This window comes from Staurois parvus, unplaced genomic scaffold (genome assembly GCF_062004578.1).
Source record: "Staurois parvus isolate SC_StPar_1 unplaced genomic scaffold, SC_StPar_1.0 ptg000361l, whole genome shotgun sequence".
Classification (NCBI taxonomy): Eukaryota; Metazoa; Chordata; class Amphibia; order Anura; family Ranidae; genus Staurois; species Staurois parvus.
In genome coordinates this window covers 8589092-8609752 of record NW_028318157.1, presented here as the reverse complement: position 1 = coordinate 8609752, position 20661 = coordinate 8589092, and the positions used below count along the sequence as shown (strand labels likewise).

The 20661-nt window shown below is 40.8% G+C and overlaps 1 protein-coding gene across 5 annotated transcripts in view; it reads left to right on the top strand.

The window, feature by feature from the left end:
• Window positions 1-18689, top strand: part of FMR1 (fragile X messenger ribonucleoprotein 1) — a 77250-nt gene extending 58561 nt beyond the window's left edge. For 3 of the 5 annotated variants that reach the window (XM_089684959.1, XM_089684957.1, XM_089684955.1), the window contains 6 exons: window positions 1855-1941; window positions 2108-2303; window positions 6500-6676; window positions 12262-12344; window positions 14548-14637; window positions 15789-18689. In XM_089684959.1, coding sequence (XP_089541085.1) covers window positions 1855-1941; window positions 2108-2303; window positions 6500-6676; window positions 12262-12344; window positions 14548-14637; window positions 15789-15950 — 795 coding nt within the window. In that variant the 3' untranslated portion in view covers window positions 15951-18689. The remainder of the gene's footprint in view (window positions 1-1854; window positions 1942-2107; window positions 2304-6499; window positions 6677-12261; window positions 12345-14547; window positions 14638-15788) is intronic. The other 2 variants (XM_089684958.1, XM_089684954.1) reach the window with 1 other exon arrangement.
• Window positions 18690-20661: the final 1972 nt, after the last annotated feature.

Here is a 20661-nt window from a genome sequence, read left to right as displayed (position 1 = left end):
TTCAGGAATGCCCACACTAGTCATTTGTAGTCTGTTTGCGAAACATTTTTCGCTGTGTTACCACTTTAAGGACGCCGTCCTGCAAAAATGGACCTTTCCTCCTGTCGTGTATCCTCCCATCTCCAGGTTAAACAAGACGACCATAATGCCAGTGAAAGGGGTCTCTTTCTGTCAAGGATTCCTCAAACAGCAAGGTGGAATTGATTGCCTGCTCTGTGTTTGAGTGCTGGCCTGGTTTTGGCCATGGCTCTTGTGTCTCAGACGCTCACTGAGTGGGTTAAGCTCTAATGCCACGATCTGGGTAATGAGTAGGTACCCCAGCTGGTACAGGGCCTCAAGGCTGTCTCGTAGGCATTCCAGCAACTCTTTGGCCTAGAAATTTGTTTCTCCTTCTCCATTGGATGGTGATCACAACGCTAGCCTGTCTGGGTGGGGGGGGGGGAATTTGGGACACTTAAGGAGTCTTGGTTGCCCTGCAATTTCCTGGAGTTACAGGAAATCAGACTGTGCCTTTCCAACTGGACGGAGTTTCTTTACCGGCGCCTTGTTAGGATCCAGCCGGGCAACACCACAGCAGTGGCCTGTCAATCACCAGGGCTGTACGAGGAGTTCAGCAGTGGTGCTGGAGGCCTTACACATTTTTTTGGTGGATGGAACTTCATGTGTCAGCAGTCTCCACCGTTTACATTTCAGGCATGGACATCTGGTGGGCAGACTACCTCTGTCATCAGATGCTGGATCAAGAAGAGTGGTCCCTGCACCCGAACGTTTTTCACCAAATCTGTCTGTGATTGGGCACGCTGGATGTGGATCTGCTGGCCTCTCGTCTCAACAGGAAGATGTTTATATTTGTGCCAAGAGCAAGTAATTCCCTGGCAGATGCAATAGACACCCTGGTGGCGCTGTGGGGCTATTTATCGACTCATTTACATCTTTTCTGTGCTCAACCTTCTCCCTCATCTGCTGTGCAGGATAGAGAGTGAAGGGATCATGGTCATTCTGGTAGCTCCGGATTGGTTTCAGCAACCCTAGTACGCCAATGTGGTGTGGCTGGTTGAGGATGTCCCCTGGTTACTTTCTTTGCATCACAATCTTCCCAAGGGCCAATCTTCCATCCTGCTTTTACCTCCTCTGGCTTTGATGGCTTGTCTAGTGAAAGCCTGTTCTTAGGGACAGGGGATTGTCTGCTTCTGTGATCCCCGCTATATTGAAGACCGGCAAAAGCCACCTCTCAGAAGATCTATCACTGTACCTGGAAGGCTTATATTTCATGGTGTGAGGCTGCGAATTTGCATCCACGTTTTTTCTCGGTGTCTCAGTTCCTGGACTTTTTCCAATGGGGCGTTGATCAGAAACTGGCCTTGAGTACCATAAAAGGAAAGGTTTCTGTCCTTTTGATTTTATTTCAACAGCCTTTGGACAGGCGCACCTTGGGTGCTACTTTCATTCAGATAACTCAGCATGTCGCACACCCTGTGCGTTCCCCGTCGCGACCGTGCGACCTGATCCTGGTTCTGCTGGTCCTTCTGAGAATATGAGGGATCTTCCTTTGCCTACACTCTCCCAGAATGTCTCCTCTTTTTGGTTGCTATCTCTTCTGTACGTCACGTGTCAGAGCTGGCAGCCTCAAGTTCCTTTTGCAGAGAGGGGGTTTACTACCAATTAGGACTGCCCAGACAGTGCTGTGCTTGTTGTTTTGCTGTGGAAGGCGGCGCTATAACCCTTTGGTCAAGAATATAAAGGGCTGTGTCCATCAATGATGTGAGAGAAAGGGATTTTACCGTTTTTCTGTGCATATTTAAAATATTTTTTTTGTGCATTGTGCCAATTTTTGTTTTTGTATTTTTCTTTCAGGGAATGGTTCCGTTTGTTTTTGTGGGTACAAAGGACAGTATCACCAATGCAACAGTTCTACTGGACTACCACCTGAACTATTTAAAGGTAATTTCTACAACCTCACATCAGCATGCTTTTTATGAAAGGTTTTTGTGGTCTTTTTAAAGTTATTGTATTTCATGCACAGATATGAGGTCAGTAATGCCTCTGAATGTTGTCTTTCTTTATCTTACTGGGTTACAAAGATCTAATATGTTTTCAATGATACTAGGAAGTAGACCAACTCCGCTTGGAGCGGCTTCAGATTGATGAACAGCTTCGGCAGATCGGAGCCAGCTCAAGGCCTCCACAGAATCGCCCTGACAAAGAGAAGGGCTATCTGAGTGAGGACTGCAGTGGTATTGGACGGGGAGGACGTCCCTACAACAACAGAGGGCGCAGCAGGCGGGGTACAGGATATGCCTCAGGTGGGTCTTTTTGACTTTGTACTCTAGTCCAAAGAGGCATTTTTTCTGATTGTTTAAGTCAAGATTAATATTTCATGAACATTAAGTTGGCAAAATAATGACTGTTACACTATTATATAAGAAAGGATGCTGCTCTAATCTTTTATCATGACAGTACTATGAAGAACTAAGCCAAGTACCACCTATCATTTAGGACCATTTCAGACCCACGTGTTCTTATGTGTTGTGTTAACACTCAGTGTGTTGTGTTTATGCGTAGCTCCGGGCTCCCCCCCAAAAAATAAGTCAGCAACTGCAAATACTGTAGATGCTGACTTTTAAATTAAGGGCACTTAAGTGTCCTGGGGGTCAAGCGATGTCCTCACCTGAGCCGATTTTTCAATCCTTCAATCTGCGCCGGCATCTTCAGTAAGAGAAACCGGAAGTTGAGGCTTGCGGCTTCACAGCTGAAATCCTACTGCGCATGCCCGAAGCGCGCTGCACTTTGTGAATGGGCCACGGTCTTCTGGGACCTCTGATATGTCACAGAAGGCTGCGGGGGTTGGGGCGGGGGGCGAACCTTCGGCTCAGAATGCTGCAGATTAAATCAAAATGTGAATATACAGGGGTTGGACAAAAATATGGAAACAATACATGATTTGCAGGTGTGAAAGTGAAATTTTTTGCTTTGAAAGCGATGTAACATTGTGAATGTAGCATTCTTTTGCTTCTGCTGTGTAATGAGACGCCTAGCTAACAAGTGGGAAACCTCACTTTCGTCATTCATTGGGTACGCCGTTAGTAATATAGGAGTAATTTTGGAGCTTACTGAATGTCAGAGGGCAAATTGTTGGTGCTTGCTTAGCTGTGCCTCTGACTGAAATTGCCAATTTATTTGTGGTGTTGCGAAGAAAAAGTATCAAAGGTTATTACATCATGAACAGTTTTGGGAAAAACGTCGTCTGACAAACATAAGTGCGGATGACATGGTCAACTGACCTAAAGATTCTAAAGTACATTGCACAGGACTGTGAACCAGAATAAGAAAACAACTGCTGCAAAATTGACTGCAGAGCTCAATCTCAGTTTTTCAAAGCACTTATCCACAAAAACTGTGTGGAAGAAACTCCATAAGCAAAACAGTCACAGGCGAGCTGCAACTGCCAAACCACTAAGGACATATTAATGCACAGAAGTGGAGAGAGTGGTGCAACACCCATACATTGTGGGCTATCGATCAGTTGAAGACTGTAATATGGTCTGATGAATCGAGTTTCCTTCTGTTCCCAACCACTGGATGTGTTTTCGTGTGGCAAACGCCATCCCAAGCTTACGACCACAGCTGTCTTGTGCCAACTGTAAAGCATGGTGGTGGCGCAGTCATGCTTTGGGTAGCCATATATTGGTATTCTGTAGGTCCCATCATTACCTAGATAGGTAGATTCACTTCCAGCGACTATGTTAACATTTTGGCCGACTATGCGCACTCCATGGTGCAGACATTGCTTCCTGAAGACTGCAACATTTACAAAGATGATAATGCCGGTGCCCTGCCTGGTTGTTGGTGTGGCTGTTTGGTACCTTCAGCCAGTGGGGGGCTTGGCCTGTGTTCATCAGTGCCAAGGACACTCATTTACAGTTTGTGGAGTTCCCCTTGGGCTTAGCCTCTGCCCCTTGGGTTTTGGTCCTGGCATTGCTAAGACAATGAGGGATTGTCATGGATGGCCATCTGGACTCACCTCTCCTCTGAGTAGGGTCTCGTACAGCACTGATAGACAACGTTCATGATACATACTCTGTGGGGTTTTCTTTATATCCTTCACACAGGTTCTGGGTCTCATGGTATCCACTTTTGCGGTGGTCCTGTATGCGCAGTTCCTCTTGAAGGATCTGCAGAAATATATTGTGTCAATGTGGGACACTGTTCTTGGACAACCAGAGCAACTGGAACAGGGGGCCAGGCCCTTCTGGCCTGGAGGTTCTGGTCTCCCTTGTTCTGGCCAGGAAGTCCATTTTCTCCCGCTGCATGGACAGGGGTCACTACGGAGGCTAGTCTGGCGGGTCGGGGTTGGCTCAAGGCCCTTGGGCACCAGCGGAGACTCGACTACCGCTGAATGGCCTTGAAGTTTGGGTGATCGGGCTATGTCCACTGCAGTGAACAGAGCTTATTCATGGGCCTCTGGTAAGGCAATGTAACGGCAGTGGCCTATGTCAACCATCAGGGCAACACGGAAAGTGTGACAGCAGCTCTGGAGATCTCCAGTTTCCTTCAGAGGGCGAATCTTTGTGTGCTGGCCCACTCTGCCGTACACTTTCCAGACATGAATGAACTGGAAGACATATTACTTCAGTCGTCATTTACCTGGAAGTATTTAATCAGCTCAGTCTGCAGTGGGCCACACCGGACATGGATCTCCTGGAGTTCCGCCTCAACTGGAGAGTACCGAGGTTGTAGCGAGGGATCATCTGACAGATTTGACGAATGACCTGATGGTACTGTGGAACCTGTATTGCCTTTTATGCCTTTCCTTCTCTCAGGCTTCCTCTTTGTCTGCTGCACAGGCTAGTGGCCGATGGGGTTCTGGTCATCCTGGTGGCCCTGGACTGGCCTCGCTGTCCCCGATACACCACTGTGGTGCCACTGATTGTGAACACATCTTGGTGGCCACCCCTATGAGCAGTTCCTCTGTCCCAAGAGTCGATCTTCCACCCTGCTTTGCTTTCACTGGCTTGCCAGCTGATGGCCTGGTTCTGAGAGACAGGAGGGGCTTGATGTTGGACTTGATGACTCCTCCTATGCTGTTCTCCTAAGGTCCATCTGTCTTCTTGGATGCTTATTTCTCATGGTGTGAGACTTCAGGTGCTCCACCACATTCCTTCTCAGTGGTTTGAATTTTGGCCTTTCTCCAGTGGGATGTTGAGCACAACCATTAAGGTCAGGTCTTTGTCCTTGCAGTCTTGTTTCTCAAGTCCTTTGGCCACATACACTTTGCGCCATACTCTTATCCAAGGGGTGCGTCATGTGGCACCCCCTGTATGTTCTCTGTTGCCATCATGGGACTTGCACCTAGTTCCTTCAATTCCTTCAGAGACCGTCCCTTTGAAAATACTATAGAGTTTCTCTAGTTTATGCTCTTTTGGAAGATTGCGGTCACTTCCATGCACCACATGTCAGAGCTAGTGGCTTTGCCTTATGAGTCTCCTTATTAGACTTTCGCAGGGACAAAGTGGTTCTCCTTCCTTCCAGAGATGGTATCCAATTTTTACCTGCCTCATCCCTTGAACTATGAGGAGGCTGAACAGCTCTCCTTGGATGCTGTCAGGGGGGTTCATGGGTAGCTGTCCGTCCAAAGATTGGACTGTTGGTTTGTGATACCGATGGTCTGCGGCTTGGTGGCCTCCTCTGCCACTGTTCTTCAGTGGATCAGGCTGACCGTGATTCCAACTTTACACCATTAAGGTAGGGTTCCTCATTTCCCCATTACGGCGCACTCTGTCAGGGTGACTAGTGCCTCCAGGGGCTTCAGTGACAGGCGTCTGTATCCCAAGTTTGCAAGGTGGCTCCCTGGTCAACTGTGCATACTTTTTCATATTTTACATGTTGCTGTTATTTTGCATCTTCGGTTGCTTCCTTTGGCCACAGTTTTTAAGGCTTCTCCTGTGAGGGTTCCTTTCAGTGGGTTACCAGTTTTGGTGCCATTGTTGTAAGTGGCTCCTGTTTTATTTTCCCACCCCTCTTTGAAGCACTACATTGGAATGTCCATATGGTCAAGACTGATGAGAAGCTGTGTCCGTCAATGCATGCAAGAGAAAACAGGATTTTGTAATTATCTCCATAAAATCCCTCTCTTTGAGAGCATGGAAGGACACAAGCACCTATCTCTTTTTGTTTTTTCTTGTGCTGCTTGGTGACTAACTGGCTTGCCTATCGCAGGGAAGGGGTTTATACTAGCTAGGGCTGTCAATAGGAGGTGCTGTGTTCTTTTTGTGCCTAGTGTCCTACTCCTGTAGGTGGCGATATAACCCATAGTCAAGACTGATGAAGCTGTGTTCGTCAGTCAACTCAAAAAATAGATTTTACGGTGCGTACCAAAAAAATCCCGTTTTTAAACACATCAGCTTTTTGTTTGTCAGTTTCTTATAGACTCTATTAATTGTCAATCTTAATTACTTTGGGTTTTCAATTCAGAAATATACTAATGTATATTTTGAAACAGGTACAAATTCTGAAGCATCAAACGCATCAGAAACTGAATCTGACCACCGAGATGAGCTTAGTGATTGGTCTTTGGCACCAGCAGAAGAAGATCGGGATAACTACATTCGGAGAGGGGATGGAAGAAGACGTGGTGGCGCACGAGGCCAAGGGCTGAGGGGGCGGGGTGGCTTCAAAGGTAATTGATGTTAATGTTAATCATTTAAACAATAAGCATCTATTATATTGATTTTAAGAAAGCAGAAAAATGAATACTGAAAACAAAAAAAGAATTTCAAATACATGTAAACACATTAAAATCTCATACAAGCTTAAACATGCTAAATTATTTTAAAAGTAGTTTTCGGTATTTTTTAAATTTTGAGGATTTAATTGAAATAATACCTGGTGATCCTACAATGAAGATCCTTTTTCATTCACTTTCTTTTTTAAAGTGTAGCTAAAAAACAGACTTATGCCTATACAGACAATTATCTGAAGGGGACAAGCACAAAATCCTTCTCCTAAACAGTCCGTAAAAAAATTACCAAGACCATGGAAACATGAAAATAACCCGGAAGGAGAGAGGGAAACAAAAACAACCTTCCTTTACAACAAAAATACTCTTAAATATGAAAAAAAAAAATTTTTCAGGATTGAAATAATGAAGTAATAGTCTTACTGCTACAATTTGGTAATTATCTGCAGAGGGATCACATGTACATGACATCACTTCCGATTACATGCTGTTACGTTGCTACGCACACATGAAGTTGTACTGGATTGTACGTGAATTTTTGTAGGCTTTGTAGTACTCTACTCCTTGCTACATAAAGAGGTTACATAAACCCCCTTTTCTACACAGGTCTCCTTCGCCTACAACTCTTAGACTCTGCCTTGAGTTTTGATATGTCCTCTTTCCATCAGGGTCGAGATTTACTAGGTTGCCTGTTTTACGAGTTGAGAAGTCTCTCTGTACTCTTCTGAAAACAATTGGCTTATGCATTAATCAACTTGTTTTGTAACTTAGTACTGGAAAAGGTTGCATTGTCCCTGTTCTCAGTACCCCCTTATGTGTTTGTTTCCCATAAAACATGCAGTATGTGGATGCCTCAGTTATTGCCTGCCCATCTCACCAAACATCTTCAATTATGTGACTGCTCTACCAACTCTCACACAGAGATCTGCCAGCATCTCTATTTCACTAGTATTCACCAGTAAGGCACAATCCACCCTGTAGGTTGTTTGCCCTTGTTGTTTGGGGGCATTCAGGTTGCTCCTTCCATATTCTGTAATCTTATCAGATAGTTCTCACCTAGTTTGATTATAGAGAACTTCATCCTAGAAATTGTTCCCATTCTTCATTGCACATCATCTTCTGTTTGGAAGGGCAAAACACTTAACCCTTAGTACCAGCAGGGCTTGGTTAGCTCATGGTACCTGTCACCTGGCCATGCTATCACATAGAGGCTTGTTGGCATCCTTGTGGCAGCAATAAAATGAAATGGGGAAAAAAAAATTAAAATGTAAAAAGAGAACATATTAATAAGATAAAAATAGATGTAAAACCACAGCAGCCCCTGTGCGTGTAAATGCAAATGCAAACACTTGTGTTGGTACAGCAAATATATGTAAGCAATTGCACTATATGTGAGGTATTGCCATGGACGGCGGAGTAAGAACCATAGAGCCATAAATCACAGTAAACTCTAAACTGATAACCTATAAATACTTTTAAAGCTATGAAAAAATGTTTTGAGTCTTGAAGTGTTTAATATGTATTTACTTGACACAGCACCGTCTTTTATATTTTTCCAAAAATTGGGTTAATCTAGTGTTTGTGTGCACTAAAATTCATTTTAGTGTATTTTTTACTGAACATATGCATTTGATAAAGGGCTGCACAATTATGCAACATAAAAAATTGCTTCCACAATTTTATTTTCTATCACTTTTGCTTTTAGAAAATGTATGATGTTTGGGTTGGTTCTAGGTAATTTTTTAGCAAAAATGCTGATTTTTTTTAAGTAAAAAAGTACTAAAGTTAATTTATTCAATAAAATAAAAGTTCTACGTACCTGCTCTGTGCAATGGTATCATAATGCTTGCTTTTCAGGAGTCCCCCACTAGCGGTCTCTGCTCCTCCTCTGAGTGCCCCCTTAGCAAGCAAGTTTTTTGGGTTTTTTTTTTTTATATAGCTAGTCCAGTTTTATGTCTGGATATTTTTATGGAAATTTGGGGGGGTTTTAAGTTTATTTGCATGTAAAGGATGTGCATTTTAGTATGAGTGTGAAAAAAAAAAATTACTTGACAGCGAAAGTGTTAATAATTACATGGATTTCCAAGGAATACTGAAGAAATTGAGACACAGAAATAGTATTAAAAAAAAAAAACCTCCCGTTATAGTGTTAAAGTCCAATTTGAAATTAAAGTCCAATATCACAATAAAATAAATAAATAAATACGTGTAGTCCAAAAAATTGATTCAAGTGTAAAAAACTCTCCGCTGCTTGCAAAACCTTGATTACCTCAAAAAAAACAAAACAAAATATACATAGTGCATTATCCTTTATAAATAAAAATTTACATGTGAGATCAATCCGATAATATTCACCCAAGTGAAAACACGTGTATATTTCAAACCACATACACATGCGATATACTGTGCAAAACCATGCATGTGAAATACTCTACTGTGCTAAAAACTCATGACACAGTGCACACTTCTATCAGTTTAAGGAGTGAATACCCTTACCAATATTCAAAGCAATTTATGTTTTTGATCTCAATCCACAGAAATTGCCTGGCGATATAAATCCTTTTGAAGATGTCCTCAGGGTTTGCTTTGATCCTATGATACTGTATGGATCCTTCCACCCTAGCAACTCGGATATGTTTCCACCATATACGCCAGTCAGATACCCATAGATAAGGAACAAATCATAGCGTGATACTGCCACATACTAAGATCCAAAACTTTTAATTATCATGCTTACATTAAAAACATCTTTCCATCGCACATAGCATATAAAGACCTGTCTGCCATCCGGAATCCAGGAGAGTCCTAATCGCAAGTCACAGCCGATTTTTTGCCCTCTCCAAGATGGCCGCCACTCCACTTCCGGTATTCTCGTATGCGTCTGACGTCACCTCCCTTTGACGCGTTTCGTCATTGGACGTAATCATAAACCCTTTATGATTACGTCCAATGACGAAACGCGTCAAAGGGAGGTGACGTCAGACGCATACGAGAATACCGGAAGTGGAGTGGCGGCCATCTTGGAGAGGGCAAAAAATCGGCTGTGACTTGCGATTAGGACTCTCCTGGATTCCGGATGGCAGACAGGTCTTTATATGCTATGTGTGATGGAAAGATGTTTTTAATGTAAGCAGGATAATTAAAAGTTTTGGATCTTAGTATGTGGCAGTATCACGCTATGATTTGTTCCTTATCTATGGGTATCTGACTGGCGTATATGGTGGAAAGATATCTGAGTTGCTAGGGTGGAAGGATCCATACAGTATCATAGGATCAAAGCAAACCCTGAGGACATCTTCAAAAGGATTTATATCACCAGGCAATTTCTGTGGATTGAGATCAAAAACATAAATTGTTTTCTATATTGGTAAGAGTATTCACTCCTTACCCTGATAGAAGTGTGCACTGTGTCATGAGTTTTTAGCACAGTAGAGTATTTCACATGCATGGTTTTGCACAGTATATCGCATGTGTATGTGGTTTGATATATACAGTGGGGATCGAAAGTTTGGGCACCCCAGCTATAAATTTGTATTAATGTGCATAAAGAAGCCAAGGAAAGATGGAAAAATCTCCAAAAGGCCTCAAATTACAGATTAGACATTCTTATAATATGTCAACAAAAGTTAGATTTTATTTCCATCGTTTACACTTTCAAAACAACAGAAAACAAAAAAATGGCGTCTGCAAAAGTTTGGGAACCCTGCAGAATTTATAGCATGCACTGCCCCCTTTGCCAAGCTGAGACCTGCCAGTGTCATGGATTGTTCTCAATCATCGTCTGGGAAGACCAGGTGATGTCAAGCTCAAAGGTTTTAAATGCCCAGACTCATCTGACCTTGCCCTAACAATCAGCACCATGGGTTCTTCTAAGCAGTTGTCTAGAAAACTGAAACTGAAAATAGTTGACGCTCACAAAGCTGGAGAAGGCTATAAGAAGATAGCAAAGCGTTTTCAGATGTCAATATCCTCTGTTCGGAATGTAATTAAGAAATGGCAGTCATCAGGAACAGTGGAAGTTAAAGCAAGATCTGGAAGAGCAAGAAAAATATCAGACAGAACAGCTCCCAGGATTGTGAGAAAAACAATTCAAAACCCACGTTTGACTGCACGATCCCTCCAGAAAGATCTGGCAGACACTGGAGTTGTGGTACACTATTCCACTATAAAGAGATACTTGTACAAATATGGTCTTCATGGAAGGGTCATCAGAAGAAAACCTCTTCTACGTCCTCACCACAAAAATCATTGTTTGAACTTTGCAAATTAACATATAGACAAGCCTGATGCATTTTGGAAACAAGTTCTGTGGACCGATGAGGTTAAAATTGAACTTTTTGGCCGGAATGAGCAAAGGTACGTTTGGAGAAGAAGGGGCACAGAATTTAATGAAAAGAACCTCTGTCCAACTGTTAAGCATGGGGTTGGATCAATCATGCTTTGGGGTTGTGTTGCAGCCAGTGGCACAGGGAACATCTCACGAGTAGAAGGAAAAATGGATTCAATAAAATTTCCGCAAATTTTGGATGGTAACTTGATGCCATCTGTGAAAAAGCTGAAGTTAAAGAGAAGATGGCTTCTACAAATGGATAATGATCCTAAACACACCTCAAAATCCACGGGGGATTACATCAAGAGGCGTAAACTGAAGGTTTTGCCATGGCCTTCACAATCTCCTGACCTCAACATAATTGAAAATCTATGGATAGACCTTAAAAGAGCAGTGCGTGACAGACAGCCCAGAAATCTCCAAGAACTGGAAGACTTTTGTAAGGAATAATGGGCAAAGATACCTCAAACAAGAATTGAAAGACTCTTGGCTGGCTACAAAAAGCGTTTACAAGCTGTGATACTTGGCAAAGGGGGCAGTACAAGATATTAACTCTGCAGGGTGCCCAAACTTTTGCAGACGCCATTTTTTTGTTTTCTGTTATTTTGAAAGTGTACATGATGGAAATAAAATCTAACTTTTGTTGACATATTATAAGAATGTCTAATCTGTAATTTGATGCCTTTTGGAGATTTTTCTATCTTTCCTTGGCTTCTTTATGCATATTAATACTAATTTTTAGCTGGGGTGCCCAAACTTTCGATCCCCACTGTACACGTGTTTTCACTTGGGTGAATATTATCGGATTGATCTCACATGTAAATTTTTATTTATAAAGGATAATGCACTATGTATATTTTGTTTTTTTTTTTTTTGAGGTAATCAAGGTTTTGCAAGCAGCGGAGAGTTTTTTACACTTGAATCAATTTTTTGGACTACACGTATTTATTTATTTATTTATTTTATTGTGATATTGGACTTTAATTTGAAATTGGACTTTAATTTGAAAAATTATAGATTTTGGATTTTTGAAATTATTATATAATGAAAGGTTCCTTTTATTAATTGTCACTGAGCATATTTATATTTATATTTGCACACCTCTAAGGGTAGAGGTGAAGTGTGCTTACAAAGAGTTGGGGAGAATTAGTGATTTACATTTATTCGTTATAGTGTTACTTTGTGTTTATTTTAGCAAATGATGACCAATCTCGGACAGACAACAGGCAGCGCACTTCAAGAGAGCCTAAAGCACGGACAGCAGATGGCTCTCTGCAGGTTGGTCACTGTTGTGTTCTTTTGTTACTTTAAATATTGCTTGTTAATTAGTACTTTGTTCTCCTATGAATAGCACTGTGCATACGGCTGGGTGGTACGAATGGAATACATGGTGTAGCCACTGCTACCTCCTGGTTTTCTTGTCAGTGGTGCATGTGAAGGTCTACTATGCTAAAGATATGAGTGTTTTAATAATAGAGCCTCACTGAACTTAAAAGACAGCAACCAATCAGTTGCTGATTAGTCATTCCTAAATGTAAGCTATTTCATATTTGATGAGCAAATGTACCTTAACCCCTTTATTACCATGTGACACATATGTGGTGTCCAGGAAGTGAGCTTTAATCATGTAAGCTGCATATATGTATTCCTGTGTTTGTGCTGAAAGCATGCTCGGTCACGCACTCCCAGGACTGAGACTAAGCTGTCATTGAAAGCTCCAGATCTCTACTAACAATCAGGAACCAGAAGAACTGGTTCTCAATCACATGATCAATGTAATAGCCTGTGATTGGTTATCACAGTGATCATTCACTTTATATCTCCTCCCTATGTTGTTTCTCCTCTGTGAAGAGGAGAAATAGAATTCTCTAGAGGAAAAGATACAGTGTATCTTTTCCACCTGCTAGAGGTAAAACCCTGTACAGGAAGTCTGTTGAGGGAAAAAAAATTAATAAAGATGAACTAGTTCAGGCCTTGATTTAGTTTATTAAGTGTTGGTGGCTGTGTCAGTGTTGGTGGCATTATAAGAGTTGGTGTGCTTTGGTAAGAAAAAAGGTTTTATATTTAGTTTTAGTCCGTGTTAGTGGCAGTGTGTTTAGGTAGGAAAAAAAAAACAAAATGCATAGTGTTTCATGGCCCTGCTGCAGGGACAAAGAAAAAATAACGCAATCATGTGGTGTCGCTGCGATCCTCAGAAGTAGGAGAATTTATTTTGCATATTTTTTGATGGTGGGGCATGGTAATGGCATAAAATATACGGCTAATGTTTTTTTTGCTCTTTTGGTCCTGTTTTCCTTAGATAATAAAACAAAATAAGGAGATATCCATTAACATTTACCACCAAATGAAAGCCCAGTCCCTTCAAACTAAATGCACCTGGATACACTAAGTGGTCGCAATATGTACAATTTTTTTTTTTAACCTATGTTAGAGCTGCAAAATTGGGTTTGGACGTTAAGGTTTGTTTTGACCTTGCAGGGTCCATAAAGGAGTTAAAGCATAAGTTGCAGTAAAGTAACCGTGTATTCTACATTTCTCCTACGGCCATAGGCTTCGTACACATGGGCGTCTGTAAAAGCCCTCTGAATGCCAGAACTCCTGGTAGGAAAATGCTGCTTTTAAAAAGTGTGGTAAAAACTGCGTATTGCACACACAATTAGGCACATCTAGCATTTGAGCTTTAATGTATTTTATTGGCCAGAATATTCATTTATTCTGGTCATTGGAATGCATTAACGGTCAAACGCTAGGCACATCTAGCATTTAAGTGCATTTAGAAGACACTTTCCTCATTTTTCTGCTCTCATCTCATGAACATGCCTTTTGGTGGTGTTGTTTTTTTTTCAGCTTATTAACCTCCTCGGCGGTCTGATTATTTCAGATTTTTGGTGCTGAAAGCAGTACCATTATTTTGCATGGAAATATGTAGTTTTTTTATTGTAGGCTGTCATTTTTAGGAATAACTCACTGAAATCTGTCCGAACAAGAGTCTATTAAACATCCCGGGTATGATAAAATTTGAAACAGGAAATCATAAATTATAATTTAATAAATAATCATAAAAATAATAATATAATAATAATAATACATTTAATTCAATAATATAATCAAACCAAAAACACTGAAATTTGAAATATAGCGCCAAGTCGCAAAATCGTTTTCAGTGTCTGATGACGAATTTCCCCACGAATCATCACTCAATTCTGCAAGTAGTTCTAATTTAATATCACTGTTCTCTAGCTGATCTAAACCCGCTTTTGACCTAAAGGGAAACTTTTTGGACGCCATGGACTTTTCTCAGTTTCCAGGCAGAAAGAACAGACAAAATGCAGGCAGGGCACAGGACAAAGCACTCGGGACAAAATGTATGTGAAATGGGTTGAAACAGCAATGTTTTGCTATGTAAAATTTGTTTGGAAAAAAATGACATTTTTTAAAATTTTCAAATTTCCTGCCGCGCCCGTACGTCCTGACGTCACAGGGACCAGAACACAGAAGCCGGATGCCAGCATCGTTCGGAGGAGATGGCCGGGGACGCTGCAGGGGACACATCGCGGGAGCGAAGGACAAGGTAAGCTCTGCAGGGACTACCTATGCAGCGCCGCATGGTAAGCCCGAGTGTAGCTCGGGGTTACCGCTTTTGGCACTGACATTTTACCCCGAGCTACACTCGGGAATACCGCCAGGGAGGTTAAAAACCTCTTCTAAAATGCCTTTGTGCATGGACACATAAGATTACATAGAAGTCCTTTTACAAACTGAAAAAAGAAACATTCAGTGTCTGTAAAAGCTGCATTTTTAAGCTCTGTGTGCACAAGTGCTTAAAACAGAACTTTACCCATAACAACTTGATAAGAAATAATGTTCTTTAGCACAAAAAATACAGTCCACATTATTAATTATGCCACCAAAATTAGTGTGTGCTGTAAATTGCCTCCAGCATTGCTTCTGTTTCTTCTTGCTGGAGGATGCCATTTTGCTGAAGCCCAGAGCTCGCAATCCATGAATTTTGAAAGGACTGAATTTCGGTGCCATTACTTTTCCAAAGTCAGATTGAATGTTAAAGGGTAAATTCACCTTTTCTAACATGTTACATGTTTACCGCATTCAGGATGTAACATGTTAGTGCTGCAGCTGCCCTTCCCCAGAGTGCCCGCTGTGACAGCAGACTGGAGATCTTTTCCCCGTGACTGCTGTCACAATTTAAAAAAAGACATGGCCGAGCGAAGCTCTGCCCACCCGGCCGCATTATTCATTCACAGAAATCTACACGTAGTTCTCAACAAACTACCATGGCTCTCTTAAGCGCTGTAGTAGTTCATTCTGTCTTCCTGTCTGTGTATATCTGCTGATCACGAGTGCAATATTTCTAGGCTCCTAGTAAGAATAAATAAATGCACATTTTTTACCTGCAAAAAAGATGTACGTGTATTATTATTATTTATTTATTTTTTTTTACAAAGGTTAACTTATCCTTTAGCAAATGCAATAAACAATAAATACTTTTGCGTAATATAGTCCATGATGTACACCTCTGCAACTTTGTACTCTACCTTCCTGGTGTGATAGAATTAAGAATTTCAGCAGGAAACATCTATCACATGAATGCCATAGAAATAAAAGAAGGCAGCAGATAGATGCACAGACAATTCGAATTTGTCAATACTGAAATCACAGGAAGGACTATTTCAAAGTTCCTTTTATTTCTGTTTGCATTTTCAGATCCGAATCGACTGCAATAACGAAAGAAGTGTACACACTAAAAGCTTGCAGAACACGACTGTTGAGGGCACCCGACTTCGCACTGGCAAAGACCGCATTCAAAAGAAAGAGAAGCCTGAGGCTGTGGATGGCCAGCAACTGATGGTCAATGGTGTACCATAACTTTTACATGTCTACAGTCAACCCTATACAGTCTAAACAAAGTCTAAAAAAGATACATCATATTTCACATTCTAGAAGCCTGGTAGGCCAAAGACAAATAGGCGAGAAGACACGGAGCATGACACAAGCGTTCCTGTTAGCCTTATTTTGTTAGTATTGGCAAAGTCAGGCATTGGAAACGTATTTGCATTAATTATCAAAACCTCCGAGGCTTTCAAATACATATTGCACTTGACTTTAAGAAAAAAATATTTTTTGTTTAAAAGAGAAAATAAATGAAAAAATACTAAACTGTGTGTTGGTATAATTGTGTTCAGTTGCACTATTTTTCAGGCAGCTGATTAGTAAGAAAGAAACAAAAAAAAAAATGACAGCTATAATTCAAATTTCAGTGTAAGTAGACAGTTCATAAGCTGGGCTTGTTTTTCCAATTATGCAGTATGCCTAAAAGTAAGGCTTTCTTAAGAGAAATCTGTATGGGCTGTTGCTGAGCTGAAAATTCTAGTTGGCTGGCTGAGTCAGAAAGCCCTGGCTTATAAATCCCAGACAAGTATGCAGATCAGCAAAGTCAGAGGAAAGCTGTCTGACCTGTTCTGTGTTAATGACTGAAACGATTGAAGCAAAGAGGGTAAGCGTGACAGCCGGGAAACTAACATTTTCAAAATTAGGCCTCCAAAGGCAACTTCCATGGATCTCTCTGGAAAGGTTTTCTTTAAGTCATTCCATCTTTTCTAACTCTTTCAGCAGTATCTTAGTGGGACCTAATAAATGTGCAGCATAATGTAATTTTTCACTTAGCAAAAAAAAGAAAAAATTGTATGATCTGTGCCTTTTTTCTAACTTGGCAGGTATGACTATTGTGTGGATGAATCAGGGGAATCGAACGTATTAGCTGTAAAATATATGTAGCAATCCTTAAGAATCAGTAGAGCATTATAGAAGAGTGCATGCTTTCCATAATATTTTATCAGTTATATGTATACATAAGCCTTGGCGACAGAAATGGAAAAGTAGAAATATTTGGTTTTGCACCGAGTTAGCAATTAATAGTCATACCAGGGACACAATGTCTTTGTAGAAATACTGGGTATTGTTTTCTTAATTATCATGTTGTGAGAGATTTACAATCATCTGTTGGGAATCTTTTTAATATGAGAGCTGGATGAGTACTTAAACTAGTCAGTTTAGTTGAATGTGCGTCATTTTTTTTGTTCAGGTGTCCTCTCGTTAACAGGGATTTTAATTTAAAATGCAGATCTGCATCTTTAGTTAATGCTCCCTGGACAGACTTTTAGAAAGTAGTCAGTATGACATTTACCAAACATTCACTGCCAATGAATATATGTAGTACTCGTGTTTTTAATGACAGTAATTCACCAGTGAATGTTTGGTAAAGGTCCCATTCACTGCTTTGAAAATATGTCCCTGGTGGTGTTTGCATTGTTGAAAGGCCCGAGGAAAACTAGTCAACAGAGGGAATTTGTGATCATTCTAAATGCAAGTTTTGAGTTGTTATAATTGTGCAGTCTTATCTGTCAGGGATTACAGAGAGTATAAATTAATAAAATGCATGGGGATCCTTGAGAGGTAAGGCTGCATTTCATTAACAGTGTAGAAGTGGATATTCCTATTATTACAAATGCAGTGTGGCTATTTATCTTAAAGCCTATTCCCATCTGTAATTAATTTAAAGAACAATATTATATTGGATTGATGGAAATTTGATACCAAATCTGTAATTCTGTGCCAGTAAAACCAGACCACTGCAAGGTGCAGGGAGGAGTGCAGAAAATTCATGGGAGATTTATAACCGATCTGGAAACATTGTTCAAAAAAGCACACAGAGTCCCCCCACCCCCCATATGTTGTGTTAAGACTTTTTTCTTGGCAATATTAAGGGTTAGAGAAAGAGGCTTCTCTACCCCATCAAATTCCTGGCTTTTTCCTGTTCCTTCCCCATTAAGGTACCTGCTAGGAAGGGGCTGGGCAGACTAAGAACAGTCCATGGCAGTAGTGAAAGGAAGAACTGCTGCTAGCATGGAAAGATTATATTAATTTCAGGGTCCAGATCAAATTCCAAAACCCTCATATACTATATCATTTGTATGATTACTTTACTTTAACATGGTACTTTAAGGAAAGTCATGTGATTCTTTGGTTTTCCTGTTCTATATGAAATAAACCTCCAGCCTAGAATGGTGATACAGCTCCTGAATCTTATCTCTGCTACCACTTCTATAAAGGGATGTCCTATCTCTATGGAGACATAACAGATCTACAGAAAAGTTTATGGCGAATACTAGAGGGCCCCACCTCTAGTATTGTCCATTGACCAGTTATCATTTTTTACCTATTGCTCTTGAATTTCCAGTGCATACAAGTGAATATATTAAATGACAACATGCTGCACACAGTATAACATATATAAAATGTCTTAAAAGTATTGCCAAACACTAATGTTGGTTTCTAGTTATTTATTTTGGGAATGTATAGTATTTGGGGGGGGGGGAGCAAAAATAAATGAATTGGTACCTTGCACACATCATCTGTATGCTGTTTGGTTCAAAATACTGTAGATACTAAACAAAAGGTAAACTAACATTGTTGTGCCCATGAGGGCATTATCTTCTGTACATACTAGCTAAAACAGATTGGACTTTTATGTTGACATTTGTTTGGTTATAGTGCAATATATTTTGTATGCAAGCAGTTTCAATAAAGTTTGATCTTCCTCTGCTACCTGGATTGGGTTAAATATATACATGTTAAGAATTGGAACATTTGCGTTTCCTCTTAAAGTGCACCTGTTCCTCACCAACTCCTTACAACCACACACAGGTTGAACATATAGGGGGAGATTTACTAAAACTGGTGCATTCAGAATCTGGTGCAGCTGTGCATGGTAGCCAATCAGCTTATAACTTCAGCTTGTTCAATTAAGACTTGACAACAAAACCTGGAAGCTGATTGGTTTCTCTAAAGAGCTGCACCAGATTTTGAACTCTCCAGTTTTAGTAAATAACCCCCATAGTGCTCATGTAAAACTCCCTAACCCACCTCTTAGCATTGCATACCCACACTCTAGTCTCACTGTTGCTTTCTACAGAAGCCCCACCGTGCACTACCTCCCAGAGACAGTACCAGCCTCTTGCACTTGCTAGTGGATCCTTTTCTTGAATCTTCTATGCACTTCCACAACTTTCCCATTTAAGCCATCTCAACGATGGTCATGCATGTGCACCAGGTACATGGCCAAGAGCCATAGAACCATTGCATTATTGCATCTACATGTCTTTGTGTTTTATGATTATACAAAAATGTGCATGCTAGATGTATGCGACTAAGATATGGACATTTACATTTGGCATTTTTCTGATGACTAGCTTTACGTGGCATATTTTCCAGATTGTACAGTTCAGGACACCGGTGTTTCTAAATCATTAAGACTGGGTTATATGCAGCTGCCTTCCAGGGAATAGACACTAGCAAAAAAGGACATTCTCCTCCATACAGTGGATATAAAAAGTCTACACACCCCTGTTAAAATGTCAGGTTTCTGTGATGTAAAAAATTGGACAAAGATAAATCATTTCAGAACCTTTTCCACTTTTTATGTGACCTATAAATTGTACAACTCAATTGAAAAACAAACTGCAATCTTTTAGGGGCGGTGGGGGGAAGTAAACATAAAAAACTAAAATAATGTGGTTGCATAAGTGTGCACCCCCTCTTGTAACGGGATGTGGGATGTATCTGTGTACAGAATTAAGCAATCACATTCAAAATCATGTTAAAAGGAACCAGTACACACCTGCCATCATTTAAAGTGCCTCTGATTTACCCCAAATGACGTTCAGCTGTAGGTCTTTCCCGACATTTTCTTAGTCGCATCCTACAGCAAAAGCCATGGTCCGCAGAGAGCTTCCAAAGCATCAGAGGGATCTCATTGTTAAAATCTATCAGTCAGGAGAAGGGTACAAAAGAATTTCCAAAGCATTAGATATACCATGGAACACAGTGAAGACAGTCATCATCAAGAGGAGAAAATAGAGTGCAACAGTGGCATTACCAAGAACTGGACATCCCTCCAAAATTGGTGAAAAGACAAGAAGAAAACTCATCTGGGAGGCTGCCAAGAGGCCTACAGCAACATTAAAGGAGCTGAAGGAATATCTGGCAAGTAATGGCTGTGTGGTATATGTGACAACAATTTCCCGTACTCTTCATATATTTGCTTTTGTCTTGCCACTCTACCCCATAATCCAATTTTTTACAAAGAAAAACATCCAACCCCTGGTAAATTTTGCAAAAACACATTGTTAAAATCTATCAGTCAGGAGAAGGGTACAAAAGAATTTCCAAAGCATTAGATATACCATGGAACACAGTGAAGACAGTCATCATCAAGAGGAGAAAATAGAGTGCAACAGTGGCATTACCAAGAACTGGACGTCCCTCCAAAATTGGTGAAAAGACAAGAAGAAAACTCATCTGGGAGGCTGCCAAGAGGCCTACAGCAACATTAAAGGAGCTGAAGGAATATCTGGCAAGTAATGGCTGTGTGGTACATGTGATAACAATTTCCCGTACTCTTCATATATCTGCTTTTGTCTTGCCACTCTACCCCATAATCCAATTTTTTACAAAGAAAAACATCCAACCCCTGGTAAATTTTGCAAAAACACATCTGAAGTCTCCCAAAAGCATGTGG